General features: G+C 57.5%; 1 protein-coding gene across 3 annotated transcripts in view; it reads right to left on the bottom strand.

The window, feature by feature from the left end:
• Positions 1-19,343, bottom strand: part of TNRC18 (trinucleotide repeat containing 18) — a 57,075-nt gene that overhangs the window by 27,730 nt on the left and 10,002 nt on the right. For 2 of the 3 annotated variants that reach the window (XM_072878626.1, XM_072878628.1), the window contains exons 2-11: positions 11,781-11,906; positions 9,521-11,323; positions 6,187-6,289; positions 5,553-5,758; positions 5,194-5,340; positions 4,501-4,685; positions 3,300-3,723; positions 1,851-2,798; positions 1,029-1,204; positions 136-272 (exon numbers count right to left, since the gene is read on the bottom strand). In XM_072878626.1, the coding sequence (XP_072734727.1) occupies positions 136-272; positions 1,029-1,204; positions 1,851-2,798; positions 3,300-3,723; positions 4,501-4,685; positions 5,194-5,340; positions 5,553-5,758; positions 6,187-6,289; positions 9,521-11,323; positions 11,781-11,906 (4,255 nt within the window). The remainder of the gene's footprint in view (positions 1-135; positions 273-1,028; positions 1,205-1,850; positions 2,799-3,299; positions 3,724-4,500; positions 4,686-5,193; positions 5,341-5,552; positions 5,759-6,186; positions 6,290-9,520; positions 11,324-11,780; positions 11,907-19,343) is intronic. The other variant, XM_072878627.1, reaches the window with a different exon arrangement.

The following is a 19,343-nucleotide window of genomic DNA, read 5'->3' as shown; positions in this document are numbered from 1 at the left end:
AGCTCTGGCGGACCATACCAGGAGGAGAGGAGAGGAGACAGGGAGGGATGGAGGGCTGTTTTCTCTCTCGGACTGAGAGGCAGTGAAAGTGCCCAGCTGGAAAAAAAAATACCAAGTGAGTAGCCTGAGACTTACTCAGAATCCCTGCGGCGCTGCAGCTTCACCAGCTCCCGCTGCTTCTCCTTGTACCGACGCTGCAGCTCCGCCAGCCTCATCCTGTAGTCCAGTTCCATCGCATCCATGTTCTCAATGGCCGATTTGATGGAGTACATCTGGGGCGGGGAGGCAAGAGGAGGCAAGAAGGTCAGGACATGTCCAGGCACCCGCCTAGACAGGGATGGTGCACACTGGGGTGTCCTTGCAATGGCCAAGATCTGCAGCCTGGCAGGGAAGCCCTCCATGCTTACACATGTGGAGCACAGCACCCTCACCCACAAGCAGCACAGCCCTAGAGCGGTACCCGAGCAAAACCAGCCAAGCAAAGATGTTCTGTGGCTTACGCATGGGATGGTATCAGCTTTGAGGGAGAGCAACCCTGGGAAAGAACCTGCAGGATAAAATACACCCATGGAGTCTCTTTTCCCTTATTTAAAAAGACAGATCAAAATATTCCCTGTCTTGGAACACTTACTTGCTGGGTACAAAATAATTTGTCAGTCTCTCCCATGGGGAAGAGTCAGCAAAGAAAAAACAAGGAAAAACCCTCCTGCCACTACCTTTATTTATCCCCCCCCGCCAAAGCAGTAACATACGAGTTCCTGCTGGCTTTTTATTACAAACACCACTTCTGGGGCTGCTGAGGGTCCTGCTGAGATCAATGGTGTTGATTCACAAACAAGGGAGGAAGCTAAATCGCACCACACCGACTCCTGCGCAGCTACAAACGCGACGCAAGAGAAGTGCTGGCTCGCTTTGCTGAATGCAGAAGGGCAACACAAGCCGGGTGGCAAACTGAGGCTGGAAGAGCAAGCTGCGGTGAGTGGACGCACCGTGGCTTTTCAGGCTCAGCCACACTAAGAGCTACTTACGGGTTCATCTTTCTTCTGCATCCAGCTGTACTTTTTGTTGGGATTCAGCTCTCGAGGCAGCCGGATGGTTTTCAGACTTTCCATAAAGGGGGTGGAAAGTACTTCCATGAGCATGTGGGTGCTGGCAGCCAGCAAACTCTCCAGCGTTGGCCGGACAGGGAAACTCTCTGGACCTGCTGAGGACAGAAAAAAAAAGCTATAGAGGTTCACCTCCCAAGACTGCTCCTCCAGCAGGCACAAGGAGAAGCTGATGTCCCTTTCTGGACCATCGCAGCTCAAGGAGCTTCCCAGCCACCCTTGGCCCCCACTTGAGATCTCCTGTTGTACCCAGCCATGGTGCAACTGGCAGTTCCCATCATGTCTCGCCTCAGGAAGTTACTGGAAGGTGAGATCTTTTCAGGACCTGCCAAGCTCTTGGAAAGCATCATCTGGAGCTACTGGGGCCTCTTGTGCCAAACCCTGACAGACTGCAGACTCAGTGCCTGCCAGAAGGGTGTTACCCTGGCAGCTCTCAGCAAGTGGGGCTCCGTTTCCGCTACACATACCACAAACTGTCTAGACACGGCAAGGGCCTTTGGAAGGGGAGAGCAGTACAAAAGCCACACGTAGCTCAGCCTACTGCAACAAAACCCCTACTCCAACCCCATCCAAAGTACCAGCCAGTCCTGCAACTCAGGACAATGCTCTCCTTGCTGCCTGGCTGAGGTTGCAAGAGATCTCACCTGTGCCTCTGCTCCTCTGCCCGCACAGAGAGCACCAGGGCCATATGTGGGGAGACCCAACCTGGCCCAACGCTGGCCAGACTCTGCACTCACAACTTACTTTGCATTTCTTGCTTCCTTTTCTCCAGCTCCATCTCTGCAATTTCACTCAGCAAAGTGATCCCTTGCAGGAAGGAGTGCTCCAAGGCCTGGTCAGGTAACACCTCCACCTTCATCTGGGATGGAGTGACGCTGGTGGTAGTCAACAAGGAACAAGCCTGAGGCATTTCTGTGGCAGCCACCAAAGCGTTCATCCCAGCCAGCGGGTCACCCGGCTTGATGTCCAGACATGGGATTTGGCAAGAGATTGCCTCTTCCGTGTAGGAAGGCATCTCTGGCCTCTGCTCCCCCTCCTCAGAGGGCAGGCTGGGAAATTCCCTCCCCCGGGGGACATCGGCACTCTGCAGATCCATGGCTACAGAGGCCTCCTCCTGCTGGGGCGTCAAGTCCATCTCAGGCGGCTCGTTCTCCGCGTGCACAAGCGAACCGTCATAGTCCATGTGCACAGAGCAGGTTTCTGCTCCACTCCCGGTCTCTGCCTGAGCCTCTGCTTCTGCAGGGCAGGCCACAACCTGGTAAGGAGGTGGGCAGCTCTGGAGGTCTTCCTGGTCCTGCTCCATAGCACCCAGGGCTTCACCTTGATGCAACAGGAGATTGCAATTGTCCACATTCTGCACTGGGACAGCTGCAGAGGTGGTGATGTTCAGAGTCCCCATGTCCTGCTCACAGATGCCTTCTTGGCCTTCCTCCATCTGCACCTCTGATTTCACCCTCTCTTCCAAGGACGACTCTTCTGCTGCTGCTGGGATGGGCTCTAGCATTTTGGACGGAGACAGGTGGATGGGCTTGACCTCTGGGGAAAGCTCCATGTGCTCAGAGCCTTCAGCAGGCAGCGGGACATCAGGAGCCAGGCCATCCGCATCAGATGCTGCGGTGGGCTGGAGGAGGTAGGGATAGTGTCTTCCAAAGGAGGGAGGCAGGGACTGGAATGGATATCCCGGGGGGATCTCTGCAAGACATCAGAAGGGACAGGCTGTGTAACAGCCGGGTCTCCAAAGCACCTTCTCTCTCACTAAGGCATAGAGATGGGTCCCCTTTGCTTCCATCATCTCTTCCTGTTCTCAACCAGTGGCTGCTTTGGGCACCTCTCTCCTGGCCAAGATGCCACAGGCAGCAGCACCCCAGAGGTCCCTTCTGCACCTTTCCAACTCTCTCCTGCAACTGGAGAGAGAGCTGTCTCCTGCATCCTTCTCCCACTGAGACTTCAGCCCTGGAGGAACCAACCCAGGCTCGACCCAAGGGAAGAAGACAGCCCACAGCCCCACGTGCTCCTATGACCCAGAAATCAATCCAAGTCATCACATCACCCCTCGTCCTTGCCTTTCCCCTGTGTTTTAGAGGAGCTATGTGGTTTTCTCTAGGGGAAGGGATGGAAGCAGGAAAGAGCCGAGGAGAAAAAGGGAGGCAGGCACAAACACAACGGGACTCTGCCAAAGCAGGGCTCTCTTACCTGGGAACAAGGCCTGATATGGACCGGCAGCCTCTTTTTCCAGCTCCAGGTCTTTCTTCTCCACGGTCTCAGGCGCCTCTTCCTTTGGAGGGATGGCAGGGGCAGGGGGTGGAGAGGCAGGGGGTGGGCTGGAAGGATGGGAGCTGGGGGTGGCAGGGTAGGAGTAGGCTGGCTGCGAAGGTGGCTCCTCCATCTTTTGGATCACCTCAGCTTTGAGCACAGACACGGGTGAGGCCCTGGGAGAGAGGGGAGGTGGACTCACAGCCTTGCTGTAGGATGTGGAGGCGCTGGGAGACAGCACAGGTGGTTTTCGGTGCACCAGTCCCGGGGCAGAGGAGGAAAGGCCTGATTTGGCACTGTCCAGGCTCCGTTTCGTCACCTTCTCTTCCGTATCTGCACGCTGTTCGTTCGCCTTCAACCTCTCCTGCGACAAGAACAAAGCAAAACTCAGCATGACATCTCTACCTGCTCCTGGAAAGCACAGATCTACCACCAAACGAGGCCAAAACATGGTCTTATCAAACATGGACTGAAATAAAACACATACTCCTCAGTGCAACACCATTTTAAGGCCAATCTGATGGAGGGTGACACTGATCTGTGATAGCTTTCTTTACAAATTCCCAGCTCCAGGAGTCATGTGAAGGGTGTCTCAACTTTCACTTGCAACCAAAGCAAACCATTTCTCTTTCTAAGTCTCCAGCCTAGCAAGCACACATGTAAAACAAAGGCTGAAAACCAGATGACCACTATAAAAATTAAATGGGTGTACAACACCCAGATGAAAGCTCATGACTTCTAAAATCATCTGGTGAATGGGAGCTGGCTCCAGGACCCAGTGTCATTGCTGACAGTATTGCGGCTGCTTCTCTGAGCCGCTCAGGAGGTTTGTTTGGAGGTGACCAGGGATGAAACCACTCAACTAAACAGAGACATTCCTAGGGAAGGAATCAAGGTCACGCTGCTGCTGGGCAGCTCTCCTGACAGCACTGCTCAACAGTTCTCACCAAACCCCTCCAAACCCCACCCCAACTGTGCAGGATGCACTGAATGCCTCGTATGCCAGGGACCAGGGCAGGATCGCTCAATGCATCCGTACCCTTGAGACATACTTGCAACACCGGCACAGCTGGTTTTTCCCCCTGGACACCCCAAGTTCAGGCTCATTTCATGTCCAAGCAAGAAGCTCCTGAAAACGTACCACGAGCTGGGCGCTCCTCTGTAGCTCCATGGCGTGGGCTGCTTGCTGCTGCAGAATGTACAGCTCGTGCTGCCGCAGCAGCTGCTGATGGGAGAGAAGCTGGAGCTGGTGAGCATGCTGGAGGGAGCTCCTGGTCGGGGGGTACATAGCAGGCCACAGTGGGGGTGCCCGGTCCATCAGCTCCGCTGGGGAATGAGCAGAGATGCAGTCAGGGAGGCAGGAGGACGGGGGTGGCTAGAGGATTAAGGACTGCGCAGGGCAACTATCTCTACCCCAGTCCCAGGGCATGGGGGATGCCAAACACCAGCCTATGCAGAAATGCAACCAGAAATGCAGAGGGGAAAGGGTGCTGTCTTTCCGTCGGCAGCCCCACTCCCACCACCCCATGGGCCATCTGACTTGCTTTGCTCTCTACACACCCTTGGTTTGATGGTCCCTGGCTGAGCCCACGAGGAGTTTCTCCTAACCAAGGACCCAAAGTCTACGGGGTCCTGCAGGGGACGAGGAGCAATTGCTGAAGATTACACATTTCCATCTCTGAAACAAACCTAACAAGGGGCCAGCTCACACCCACCCTAGAGTTGTGGCTGCTGGTCCCCACAGGCACATAATGCTCCTATCTAGCCCTCTCCAAAGTCTGTTTCCTCCACAGCTGTCAAAGCACGGTCCACAGGGACATGCTCACATCCTTACCGAAGTGTGGCAAGTGCTCGCTGGGGATCACGACAAGCTGCCCTGACTGCGGGTCTCTGGCAAACTGGTAGGCGGTAGGGAGAGCTCCCCCCATGGCAGGGGGGAAGCCTGGAGTCATGCCCTGGTGCAGGGAAGGGTGACCAAGTCCTAGAAGAAGAAACACCACAGTCACAACTCAGGGGATGCAGGCAGCTCCTACGCACACGAGAAGTCATCCACCATTTGATTGCTCCAAAATACCTCCTTCCTTTCCCCCTGTGATCAGACAGCAGCCTCACTGGGCACTTAGCAACACCTCTCCCTGGATTGCACCGATGTGAACACCCCATGGACACACTGCTCCCTCCCAGGGCACTCACCGTAGGGATGGCCGGCCAGCCACATGGAGGGGCTCCCAGTCCTGGGGAGCCAGGGGTGGGCTGCCAAGTGCGAAGCGGGGTCTGCAGACCAGCGCCCGGAGCCTGTCAAGGCTGGGCCTCCCGTCACCATGAGGTTGGAGTTCAAACCGTTCGTGGTGCAGCCAGAGGGGTGTATCCGGGCAAAATCTGCCAGCTCCTTGCTCTCTCTGGTCATGGGGGAGGCAAGAGAGAGAGAGAGAGAGAGGGTCCGAGTGCTGCAGGTTACTGCGCTGCTGGAGGAGCCCAGGGGTATGGACCAGTCTGTCGAGCGAGTGTGTTTTCAAACTAGGGTCAGACGCTCAAGGAGAGCTGTGATGGAGGTGGTTAAGATCACATCCAGAATAAAACATCCCATCTCTCCATCTCTTTGGAGCAGGCATGGATTTGCAGCAGTCTATTAGGATTGCTCTGCTGCGGATTCAGGATCTGCCCGTAACCCCATGGTACCCCACTCAGCACTCCTCTCCGCACCAGCAAGGCTGGTGCCAGTAGCTTCACCGGGATGGATGCAACCCTGTCCCTCCTCCAGACAGGCTGTCCCCAAGCATGGCTTGTTGCACTGCAGCAAGAGATCCCGTCCCCCTCCAACCCTCACCTGAGCAGCTTCTCCTGATCCCTCTCCAAGCGCCCTGCCAGGAGGTGGCTGTCCCGGTGGCGGCTCCTCTCATCCCCGCAATCATCTTCTGAGCGTCCATGCCCTAAGAGACAACCCAGCACCATCAGACACAAGAAACATTCCAGGGAAAGCTGTCCCCTCTCCTCTGGGCATGGAGAGACAGCACCCTGGGAGCCAGAACACCCAAATGCCACTGCTCCCAAGACCGTATCAGGTTCAAGCCCTAAAGGACAGGGCAAGGCTGTCTATGTGATCAAGATATTCTCGCTAAGGTGGCTCCTGGCAGCACCAAGGTGCATGTGATTTGAGGTTCGTGTCTTCAAGCCATCAAGGGACCCACTCACCAGGTCAGGCCGGTCTCCCAGGACAGGATAGCCACCAGCCTGGGAGCAGCAAGACCAACGGGACCATTTTTGCTGAAGGACAGTGGCAGATTTCCCATCTCAGAAGGAGACGAGGCCCAGCTAAATCCCTGCATCAAACCACACAGTCATGCTTAGCACATCTCGCGGGGGGGGATTTTATCTCTGCACCTTCTGAAGCACCTTCTGCTCTTGTAAGCCAGCCTGGGAGCACTGGGTATGCTCTGAAGCCCTGTCCTTCTGCAACAGGCAGAACCAACACTACAGACCCTCACAAAACCAGCGTGTTCTGTTCTGTAATTCAACCTGTTAGCAGGAATCTGCATCCCCCCCCTTGAGCCATGCAACAAGAAAGGGTCTGGTGAGGCAGGGACACATACGGCAGATGAGGGCAAGAGTCCAAAAAGGGGGGCTGGATGTTTGGCTTGAGAAACAGCTCATCCAGAATCAGAATAGCTCTTGCAAATACAGCCTGGCATGGTAGCAGCCACGTCTGCGAGAGGTTAGGAAGCACCTTCACAGGAGCGAACAGCAGCCCCTCGCTGGCCCTGCAAGGACCAGGTATGGGGGCTACCTTTCCCTTATTTTATCCAAGGTCTTCACCCCAGCTGCCTGATTTTAGGCTTGCTTTTCCCTAGATTTTACCCTGGCTTCTTTCTTGCATATGCATTTTTTCCACAATTCCCTGTTGCCCCTGCCCATGTCATGCTTTGGTGGTGATATGACCCGCTCCTAAATCCCAGCCCTGCTTGCAGCAAGCTGCCGGCCAGTCTAACGGGGCCAGGAGGAAGGTGTTTGCTTTCCACCAGCTCTCAGTGCACCCTGCCAGCACATCCGCTGCCCGGTGATGCTCTGCACCCCACAGGGCTCAGCAGCGCAGCACAGCTTTGCACGGCTGCACCCTGGCTCCCAACAGCCCTTTCCAGGGTCCTCGCTCTCCCGTCTGGATAACGTTTGGCACATGGGAAAGCATCTCGGAACATTAAGTCTATTCTGCTGACAGGCAGTCTTTTCAAGGAGGGCTCCGCTGTGTATTTCCACAAACCTGGACAGCCCGTGGTTTTTTTGCTGTCAAGTCTCCAATTCCCTCAGCCTTTACTATCAGAAAGAATCCAGGAACAAGACAACATCTCTCCCAGCTCCTCTCCCCAAGGTTCCTTCCATGAACTTCAGGCAGAAAGCAAAGATGCTTTAAAACCTGGCGCACACCTCTCCCTCCCAAAGGTCTTTCCAGGGTCATCACATTTCCCTTGCAGCCCGCCAGGACACTGCGTGCAGAGGCTGTCCCCAACCAGCCCCTCCTCGACTCACTGAATGATGCAGCCTCCATTGCTCAGTTTTACTACCCAGCCTCCGCGGCACAAGGCACCGGGGCTTGCGAATCCCTCTGAAGCCCCAACATCCCTCCCTGCCTCTCCGTCAGCATCCCCACTCGCACACAAATCCCCTTCCACTCCCTAGCCTGGGTTTTCCCCCCTTGGAGCCCCTTTTCCTATTTATTTTCCCCAACTGATGCCCAACTGCCTCTTCGGTGTCAGCAATATAGAGCAAGCCCTTGGTTAACTCACAGCCTCCCTCCCCTCCTTGGCACAAGGTGAGATGACCCCCCCCCAGCCTTTTATTAGAAACATATTATTTTGTTATTTTACCACCACTCCTCCCTCTCCCATCTACATTACTTGCGCTCCGTTATTTATAGACGGATTTATCATCTTTTTCTCATCCCCCATCCAAACACACACACTTTCTTATTCGTCTAATTCCCGCCTAGCCCCCACCCCGCCGACAGGACGGTCCCTTTTCTGTACAGACTAATGATTGTCCAGACAGTGAATGATCATTTTGTCTATATATATGAACATGACGCACGGACCGCATAGAAAAATTCAATCAGTTATGCATGGAGGAAAGGCTTAGGTCTGTTTCCTTGACAACCAATGCCCAGCACTACATAACTTGCATTTTACTTGCCAAATACTACAGATTAGCCAACTAAAGCCTGCTTTCTCCTTCTTAAAAGGTCTAAACATTCAAGCACCGTCCACTCAGCGCAAGCAAGCTAATGTTATTAGACGAATATCTCCTGGCACACAAAGGGGGGGCAGCGTTTGGGGGGCGAGAGGAGGAGAAAAGCAGTCTTGTTTTCTGTCTGAAAGCCAACTGCATCACTTAGCAACGAGCCCGGAGGCCTGCCAGAATTCAACCCTTGTTTGCAGCCTTTTAGTTCGGCTCAGTAAATTACATTTAACGCAAGCTGGGAGGGTCTGGGACGATTGAACGGCTGAACAAACAGCTCCCTGTGCTGCCCACGAGGTCCTCGGTCGGCTCCTGCCCGGCTGTGGGGAGGGTGACGGGAGGCGATGGGAACGGGGAGAGGGGCTGCCGGCCGGGAGAAACCGCCTCTCACCGCTGAGGTTTGGGAGAGGGAGGCGAAGGTAGAAAAATGGGAAAAGCAAAGGCTAAAAATGGAAACCCTACCATTGCTTGCCGGCCGCTTGCTTTGGCATCGCTCCTTGGCACACCAGAGCCGAGCTCCCTCCACGCTGGGCAGTCCCCAGGCGTTACCTTGCCACACAAGCCAAGCAGAGCACCAAAACACTCGCCAGAGCCATCCCCCCTCCTGCCAGCACCATGGCATAAATCAAAACCATGAGACTAAAACAGCACAAAGGTGGATTAAGGGGCTTCTTTGTCACTCCCTTCACTAACAGGGATCAAACACGTGGAGAAGGGTTGGCCTCAGAGGTGGACAGAGGGGAAAGAGGACTCCCTCTTGCATGGGGAGTCCTACTCCCTGCTGCGGTCTACAACATGCCCTTGGCTGGGAACAGGAGGCAAAGAGAGCTGAGGATGCCAAACTCGGCTCATGCCACACAGCCTGCACTGGGTGGCTACTCTCCCCAGGGAACAGATCCCACAGGGAAGTCCCAAGACAGGTCTGGGGAACCTACCTTTGATGCTGCTGAGAGACAGCGAGCGATCCCGGTCTGCCAAGCTGGGCCCCAGTTTGCTGCTGCTGCTGCTGCTGTTGTCCTTCTGCCGGGCCACAGCCACAGCGATGCCGACGGGCAAGTGCCTCACCTCCACCTCACCCTGGGAGCCGATGCTCTCGCGGCCAAAGGATTTGGCACTCTCAGGTCTCTCAGGGTCCCTCTTCAGCTGCTTCGCTGGCTGCTGCGACAGCAGCTGCTGCACTTTGGACACACCCAGCTGCGAAGAGTCCAGCTTCATGTTGCCCAAGCCACCGAAGGGGCTCTTCTTGCCACAGCTCTGCCGGGACGCGGTCTCCTTGGCAAAGCTGCCGCTGTACTTGATGAGGCTCTGCATGGCTGACCCTTCACCATGGGAGGCAGGGTGGAGGACATCCGCAGCGCCCCGTGAGCCCACCACCGAGGACCGCGGCAAGCCGCTGGGGTCAAGGTAGACCTTCTTGGCTTCCTCCTCCGCCCGGGTGACGTGGTTGTGCTGCGCAGCCAGCACCGCCATCTGCGTGGTGGCAAAGTTACCCATCTCAAAGGGCTTCCACTTCTGCTCGGGCGGTTTCAGCTGACCGTGGTCCAGGTGCTGCCGGGAGGAGTCCAAAGTGCCATAGACCTTTGCCGCTTCTTTGGAGCTGGATCGCTGGAAGCGGTCCCGCTCGCAGGGGCGATGCTCTGCCTCCGGATTCGGCTTCAGCAAGTCCTTGGAGGCCAGGAACTCCCTGCTCTCCGGAGAGCCCAGCCCCGGCCGGTTGAGGAAGGGCTCCGAAGCGACCTGTCTCTTCAACGCCATGGAGTTCGCCCTGATCACCGAGCCCTTCTCCCTCAGAGCCTCCATCCTTTTGGCATCACTGTGGCAAGAGAAGTCCTGGGACAAGAGCGTGCGGGAGGCGTCTGCGAGGCACCGCTCTGTGGGCGACTGCAGCACCCCCACCTTGCCGAGGTCCTTGTCCTTTGCCTTGTTGTCGCGGGCCTGCGAGGCAATTTGGATGGGCCCGCTCCTCTCGTCATAGGCTTCGACCGAAGGCACAAAGGTGGGGGCGATGACTTTGTGCTCCCTCCCCAGCTCCTTGGCCGGCGGGAAGATGGTGTACATGCTGGAATGGACGGGCTGCGGAGGGAATGTCGTGGCCGGCGTCATCTTCCCCGGCTGCGAGGGGTGTGGGGACGGGCAGCTGCAGGAGACGTGCAAAGTGCCCACAGAGGGCAGGAGGGGCTCCCCCCGCTTCAGCCGCTCGGCGTGGGCATGCGCAGAAGGCCTCATGTTCTCATCGTGCCGAGTAGGATCCTTGGCACAGCGGTCCTGCTCGGCACCCAGGACCTTCAGCATGGGGTCCCCACCACCGTTGCAGTTGCTGAGGGAAGAGCTCTGCAGCGGGTTCTTGGACTTGGATTCCCCACTGCCCACACCCCGATTTGGCATGTGCTCGGCCAGGAACGGCGAGAGACGCTCACCGACCTTCACCGCCTTCTCCACCACGCTCACTTTCCGGTCACTGTCGGGCTTGCTGTCCTGTGTGAGGTCTACTACGCTGCGGGGCCGGGGCTCCTCCTTCGGCTTGCCCTCCTTCTTGGCAAAGGGTAGGGACAGATCGCTTCGGCATGCCCGCTCCTTCCCGCTGGGGTCTTTCAGGCCTTCTTTCGAGCTCTTGTGCAGCTGCCCAAGGTCCTTCTCCCGGAGCAAAGTGCTCGACGTGTGGTTGCCCGCGGTCCTCGAGAGCGGAGGCTGCGGGTGCAAAGCAGACTGGCCCGCGTGGCCGGACAGGTAGAACCCATCTGCAGAGCAAAAGCAAACAAAATTACCACGGGCCTCCAACCCCTTCAGTCCTACACAGAGACAGGCAAGAGGTGGCAAACTGGGAGGGAACGGGTTTCAAGGATGTCTCAGAAATGGCCAGGAAGGACCAGGGCAGAGGAGACCAGGCAGGAACCTCCACGTGGCCCAGGTGAGATGCAGGACAGCCCTGTCTCCGATGCACGCTGAGCCTTGCGACGCCGCAGCATGTGGGGGCTTCAAGGAGGGACCTGGCCAGGTCCCCTACAGCACAGCTACATCCAAGACCTTGGTACTGCTAAGACCGGGAAACATCCCTGGATGACAACCCCAGGGGGTTCCTGCTCTTCACCCTCAACATCCCAGCATCCAGCAGCTCCAGCAGCCAAGCAAGCCCAAAGGACAGGGCGAGCACCCAGGGGTGACCGAGGGGAAGGGTGCGCGGTGACCCAGACTCACCTTTCTGCGACTCGAAGAGGCTGTGCTGACCCAGCTGGGCCAGGAGAGGACTGCCAGCGCTGGGGGGCTCGAGGTGGCTCAGGGGAATGTACGACGGGTAGAGCCCGTTAGGCAGATGGGAAAAGCCTGCAGAAAATGGGAAACAGAAGAGGAAAACATGTTTCAGCCCAAGCGACACGCCGCCTTGGAACGAGCCCCGCAGGAGCACAGACTGTTGTGGCTGTCGGTCCCTCGTGCGCCAGGAGCGGTGGCTGCGAGGACACACGCGGCAACGCACACCGCACACAGCCCACGGTGGGGAGCGCTGCCCCCACTTCAGGTACTGACCCCCCACCGCGGGTCCCCCAGCTCACCCCTTGCACCTCTGCGGGGCTCCAACTTCGCAGCCAGTAGGCTGCAAATGGAGCGTGCTGCTTTCTGAGCACAGCCTTAAATCTGCGGACTAAACGACCAAACCACCTGGCCGATAAGCTGTTTTATCACGAGTACAGCGACCTGTGGGTGAGGGCACTCCCTCCCAAGCACGCTTCCCAAGCGGCGATAAGACCCTTTTGCCAACACAGCCCGTCCCCCCTGCAGCTGCCCCGCACCGGGTATGGGCTTTGGGGAAAGCGTGAGAGCACCCTCCACAGCAGCTCACGCAAAGCATAGTTTCACATACCCAAAACCAGCATCTTATCCCCGAGGAAGGCAAAACAGAGGAGAAAACTTGCTGCCTCCCCACGAGCTGATACAAAGGCAGAGTGTCCCCATGCCCAGCTGCCAGCGGTCTGGATTGTGTCCTGGACACTGGGACCTCCTCCAAGAGTGGGCCTCCCAGCAACGTTCCCATGCAAATAATCATCAGCAGCATTTCATAGTGAATACAATCACCATAATAGTGGTAATAACACAAGCTCTTGGCTACAGGCAGCAATTCCTCTGCAACACTGCCACCAAACGGCACCCGTGCAATACTACAAACCCCAACACTGCAAGAACCAGCTTCCCAGTTGGTGCCATCATTTAAAAACCGATTAAAAGCCATCAGGAGAGTCTGAAGGAGCCAGTCAAGCCCCCTGCAACCCTCCTCCCTTCCCCTCAGACGCCATTAGCAACAAACCTCCCCAAAATTCAACAATCCCACTGAAAGCAACCAGGCAACGAGTTTGTCAAGAGTCCAGCATTCAAATGGATCAAAACAACATCACACCAAAACCCAACAAGAGACAGAAGTTCAGTCCCCGAAGCTGCACGTGGAGCACCATCTGCGACAGCTAGTCAATATTTCATATTATTTAGACAGCCGGGATCTCTTTCGCATACATGTTTGCATCCCGGCACATGTGCTTCACCGACGCGGTGCTCCGCAGAGCTCCTGGCCCAGATCCATCACCCGACAGCTCCCAGCGGCATCACCCGCACACGCCAACCCTCCAGCAGCAGGACCAGGGGAGCTGCCGTGCCCGCGAAGTTCAACGCAGAGCCCATTCCCATCAGGTAAAACTTGCCATTTAATCTTGTGCAGGCTGCTGTAAAGGCACTGAGTGTGCACACACATTCACAACTCTCCTTGGTAACCCCAAAACCTTCATATTGGAGCACTTCCAAACACACTTCCTTATTCCAGGGCTGGAGAGTGCTGGGTGGCACCATGGGGCACCTACCCTGGATTAGCTGTGAGCAGCTCCACTCCACAGCACGTTTACCTCGGCCATGCCACTTCCACTGTGCTGCTCCAGCACGGCTGGGCTGGCGATGAGCCAGCGTCTGGAGCAGAAGCGACACATTTCTGAGGGAACGCAAGTCCCATCTGGCAGAGCACATGGCTGCAGCATGGCAAACCCCCTGGAGCACCCCCTGCCACACCAGCCCGGCGGCCCCAGCCCCAGACATCCCCACATGAGCCCCTTCTCCCAGCCAGACCTCAATCCTGGCTGCAGCCGCTCCAGCAGGTGAGAGCACCAGCATGGAGACTGTGGCGAGACACATCCCACACTGCCGACACTGCCATGTGCAGATGCCCATGACACGTCCCCGTCTGCACATGGTGCAAGGACATGAAGCCACCTGCAGAGCTCCAGGAATGGGACACAATCCCTGTCATCCAGCACAGGGATGCCTGCACACAGCTTAAGCTACTGGTACCCAAAGAGGAATTTTGAGACCAGCTTCACTCCTGGTCCTACCTGGGGCAGCTCCCTGCCTGCAGCATCTTATCCCACCCAGGGATAACACAGGGTCAGCCCCAGCCCCAAATGCTCTGGGGGTTCCTCTGCAATCAGCATTACCACATCCCACCGCTGGGATCCAGCCTCAGCCCAGGGCTGCAGGAGGAGGAAGAGGAGTGGGAAGGCTGGCCGAAAGAATGAGGGAATGAGGAACTGTGGGATGACAGTGGCCAAAGGGCAGATGAAATCCCCTCCAGCTGCCCAGCATAAGACGAGCTGTCACAGAGGTTTTCTAGCTACTGTGCTGGAGCAGGGAGCAGAGTGGTGACAAGCGGCTTCATGTGCAGTCCGAGCCGGGGACAGGTTCAGGTGGACAGGCTGGGAGCCCTGCAGGGCAGTGTCACCACCCCAGCTGGGAAGCAGCAGCAGAACCGAGCTGATGCCACCAGCCAAGCCCCAAGGCCACCTCGCACCAGGCAGCCCTTCCCAACGCCTCCTGTGAGTCACGGCAGCAGCGCTGCTCCTGGGAGAGGTGTAATCCCAGCACGGGGGCTCAAAGCCCATCCCAAAGCTTTGCAGGTGGGGAAACTGAGGCACAGGCAGCTGCAAGGACCTGCCGGCATCACCCAGCTGACCAGCAGCAAAACCAGAGAGCCCACTGAACCCCAGCCTCCGGCTTACCAGCAACACTGTTTTCCCTTCCTAAATGCCCAGCAGGAGAAGCTGCCTGGGCTGTATTTACCTGGCCCGTTCCCTGCCAGGAACCAGAGCCGGGACACGGAGGAGGAATCCAAGCCACAGCTTTCCTGGGGATGAACCCAATGCAAATCCAACCCCGAGGCACTGCCAGAGCATCCCTTCCTCTGTACAGCCCTCCAGCAGCAATGCCGACAGGCTGGCGTAAGACTCACACACAGCCCGAAACCTGCTGCCCCGCTCCCCCGGGCAGGACCTGGAGGTGAAGCTGCTCCTTCATGCACTAAGTAGCTGCATTTGCAGGAGGCGGCTGTGGGCAAGTCACTCCCTCCTTGGATCTCCATGCCAGAAAGCAATGCCAAGGGGAGAAACTCTACCGCAGTGAGCAACGCACAGCTCACCCCAACCATGGGCTTCTGCCAGGGGAAAGGGAGGGGAAAGGGGGAAACCACAACCATCTCCATCTGCCCGGGGCCAGAGTGTTTGCTGAACCAGCGCAAGATCTGCTTCGCCGAGGGACACGCCGACAGGTCTCGGCAGGCTGAGCCACGCTCCTCCAGCCGACTGCTCGCCCAGAGGCGGGCTGGCACCTCGGCACAGGCGGGGAGGTGCAAGCTGGCAGCGCTGCCAGCACCAGACCGGCTGTGCCCCCCTTCCCCTCCCTGCAGTGCCGAACACGCGTGCCCATCAGCATGGGCAAGGCACCACCAACATGAAGCTTTCCTGGAGTGGGCACACACGATCCAAAGCAGCCCGGCTCAGAGGGTAAACGGGTTTAAGGGGCACAGAGATCGTCCCTTGAGCCACCTTAACCCTGCGGGAAGGCAACAGCTGGCAGGCAAAATGTACGTCCCTGCTCGGCTCCCCCTGCGATGCTTCAGTGGCTGTAGTGGATGGGCACGGAGCGGGGACACACGCCCATCCCTCCTTCCCAGCTCCAAGATGAGCTGGTAAAATGTACCTGCTTTGCACGACTGAGACATAAATCACTAAGGGCTGTTATTAGAGGAACTTGGCGGGTGCAGATGTGTCAGCCCAGTTGAAAACATTTTTTTCATCTTTGCTCAGCTCTCCAAAACGGCACGGGGGGTGGGGGGGAAGAGGTATGGCCGGGTGACTCACCACCGAGAGGGGATGCGACTGATGGGGAGATGAGATACCAGGAACCGCACAAACCGCACACCAAACGTCTGGAGGCCGGAGGTCACGCCGGGGGAAGCGGGAGGGAAATGGGCCCCACGTGCTCAGCCTGCTCAGGATTTGCCCAAAGCTCCCCAGGAGGGGGAAGCCACCCAGAAAACATCGCCTGGCCAAGGTGGTGAAGACAGGCGGGTGGACGTGCCCGCAGTGGAGCGGGCTGCCACATGCCACTGGTCGCCCAAAGTTTTTAACCTGTGGGCTCTCTCTGTCTCAGTCCCCCCAGTCCCCAGGCCTGAAATTCAGCCCCAGCCAGACGAGCTGGCCAAGCCTGGGTTGTGAAAGAGCAGGGCAGGAGGGGGACACGCTGGAGCTGAACACATCTCCCCCATGGACACACCTCCAGCCAACGAGCCAGCCTACATGCCTGATGTGACATGTGTGTGCGCCAGCGCTGGGAAAGCTGCTCCACCCCAGCCCGGCTGCAGGTGACCGGCCAGCACCTTCATGGCATCACCACGCTGCCCTCCATGCTGGCTGCCGATCCGGCACAGAGGTGACAGCTCACTCAGGTACACAAGGGGTCAAGGACAGCAAGCAGGAGTAACACAGAGACACCACTCAATGAGGAATTCACTCCCCTGGTCCAGTTTTCCAAACTAGCCGGCAGCACCGATGCACCACGGAGAAGCAGCATCTGCGAAGCCTCTGTTCATGCCCCAGGGATGGCTCTCCAGTCCCTGCTGTCACCTCAAAGGGAATCGCACAACAGGACACAGCAGTGTGAGAGCCCCGGTGGCCTGGATGGGCAAGCAGGCAGCCACGTGCGATGCTGGCTGCAAAGCACACCCCGAAGCTGAGCCCTGGGCATGAGCCATCTTTGCCCGAGAAGCCACAGCCCCGTCACCGGAAGACCAGCGGCCTCCAGTGCCCCAGAAGAAGTGAAGTAACTCTCCCCCATTGGCCCCGTCTGCCCGTTACAGGTTTCTGCCACTTATGAAATATTTCCAACCGCCAGCATCTCACCCCATCCTCCCTGGGCCGTGATGGACGGACACAGTGCCAGGAAGCAGGCTGGCACCACGCAGCGCTGTGCAAGGTGCTGCGGCCACAGAGGGGCCCGAGCCAAAAAGCCTGGCCCCATGCTCCCTCCAGTCCAAGCCCAGAGGGGCTGGGAAACACAGCAGCGAGGCTTTGGGTTTATTTCCATGGGATGTTTTCAACTCTGGGCACCGGAGGGAGATTTGCAGCCCCGTTGCAGCTGGGTTCTCAGCTGGCTGCTGGGCTCTGGCATGGAGCAAGAGCCGCAGCCGCCCTTGGCCGGGAGCACGGTCACCTCTTCCCCAGTCCGGCTCGCAGCGCCTCACAGGCAGCCAACTGGGACACCAGTCCATGCCACAAACAGCTGGATAAACGCTTACGTCCTCATGAGTCCCCTTTCCCCAGCAAGGAGGGAGGGGAACCGGGAGAAGTCCAAGCACAGCGAGTACCCAACGGCTGCCAGCCCCCTCCCACCACCGGCGGGATGGCCGCTGTACCAGCACCAGCTGCCCGTGCTCACCATCATCGGTACATCCCTGATCCTCTCCCTGCAGAAGCAGCAGCTTCCGGGGGGAGACTTTTTTAGGGCCCCCCCTCCAGCACACACTTCCCCATCTCTGTCCCATGACACAGGGGCACGCAGCACAGCGAGGCACAGCCGCCAGCTATTCCTCATGCACGCATTCATGGCTGCAAACAGCTGAGAGCCAGGAGTGCTGACAGTGTAAATCTTTGCTGCCTCCTCCCCTGTCTGCCAGGGCAGCTCTAGTGACACCCGAGGCACCGGAGCTGCCTTGACTCCGTGCCACACACGAGACACCAGCAACACAAGCCCCTGAACACACCGGGCTGAAACCAAAGCCCCCGGATCAGATGCGCCTGGACTGCAGCGGCAGCCGGTCCCCATCCCTCTCCCCACAGCCCTAAGCCGCTGCCGCAACCCACGGCCCTCTGCCCCAAAACCCAACCCTGCCGTATTTACACCCCGTGCCACAGGGCTGGCAGTTGCTTCAAAGCCTTATTTTACAGCCTCAGTTCTCCGTGTCCCCTGAAGGCCTTCAATCTCATCCCCCAGATCCAGAACAGCCAGGTCAATTTAACTGCCCGTTTAATCTTCTACGGGCCCCAGCAAGCTCGGAGACAGCATCCTCCGGAGAGGGGTCCATGCTCCCGGCCTTTGCCAGCTCGAACACTGCCGCACTGCTTTCCTTCAGCTGCAAAAATCACTACCTTAAAACCCAAGGTGAGTTTCCCCCCAGCTCAGTGCAGCTCTCTATTGTTTCTTTTAATTTTATTTTATTCCACGTGGAAATCTGTGTCCAAGCTGCTTTATTTTTAAGTGGCTCTTGCTCAATATTTACTATTGCTCACAGCTGCGTCAGCACAGGAACACCACGCGCTCCCGCCGGGTTTCCGACGAGCCCTCCCGCAGCCATTACCCCGTGCCGATGCCGTGCCATGGTTTTACTGCCGTGCTACCCTCACGGTGAATCACCACGCTGCCGGCCCCCCCCACGGCAAAGGCACACCAAAGGGCAGGGTGCGTGCACAGGGCACGGGGGGGGTTCCCTGCCTCCATGGAAATAAATATCATCAGGCTGAGCCCTACCGCTCACCTCCTCCTCACCCAGCGGTTGGAACAGCCCCAACGCCCCAGAGATGGTGGAGGAGGAGAAAATGGGAAGAAGTGGCTGCAAGGGCTCAAGGGATAGGTGCTCGCTCTCCAGCTCTGCCCCCAGCGTCCTGCAGACTCATCCCATGCCTCAGTTTCCACTGTGCAACGAAGCAAAAGCAATCCGAGGTCTACCAGTGCTTCAGGGCTCGGGGCCACAGGAGAAGGACACCGACGAGATGCCCTGAAGATCTCCTGTGAGGTCATCCACCAGCTCCCTGCTGACAGCGTCTTCATGGAGGGCAGCAAGAAACCACCCAGGTGGGGACATGAAGCCCTCTGGCAGAAGAAAGGTGGCCTTTCCTCCTGCTGGAGGGGCCAGGATGGGAACCATCCCACTGGGACCCTTGACATGATGCGCAGCCGGTCTGCACAGCCTGAAGCAAGCAGTCTGGGAAGCACCGACCCGGTCCCACGTTAATCCTGACGCAAAAACACTCAAACCAGTGTCAACGCTGCCGGGTCACTGCTGGCTGCTACAGCAGAAGCGTCTCTTCTGCGTCCCCAGCCCGAAATCCCCCACCACGTCAAATGTCTCTCCTTTTCCGCTGGCGTAATTAAAACTGACACCCCAGTGGGGGTCCACCAAAACCTCCAAGCTCTCACTACACAACCGCGGAGCTTTCCTCAAATAGCAAGGAGTGACCCAGTGGGCTCTTCAGCTCCACATTTACTAAGATGCTGTATGGAAATTAAAAAATAGTAATTTTAACTCTCAAACTGATTAGTAGGATCCCCAGGAATGCAGAACCTGGCTGCTAGATTGTAGTCTCCCCTTCCCCTCCTCATTTTCTAGGGCAGCATCAAAATGTCTTTGCTTTGGTCCATCCTTCATCACGGTGAAGACCCTCCAGCCACCAGTGGCTG

The sequence above is a fragment of the Ciconia boyciana genome, chromosome 13, assembly GCF_034638445.1.
Source record: "Ciconia boyciana chromosome 13, ASM3463844v1, whole genome shotgun sequence".
Lineage (NCBI taxonomy): Eukaryota > Metazoa > Chordata > Aves > Ciconiiformes > Ciconiidae > Ciconia > Ciconia boyciana.
Note: the sequence above shows the minus strand (reverse complement) of the source record. Positions and strands in the feature narration are given on the sequence as shown.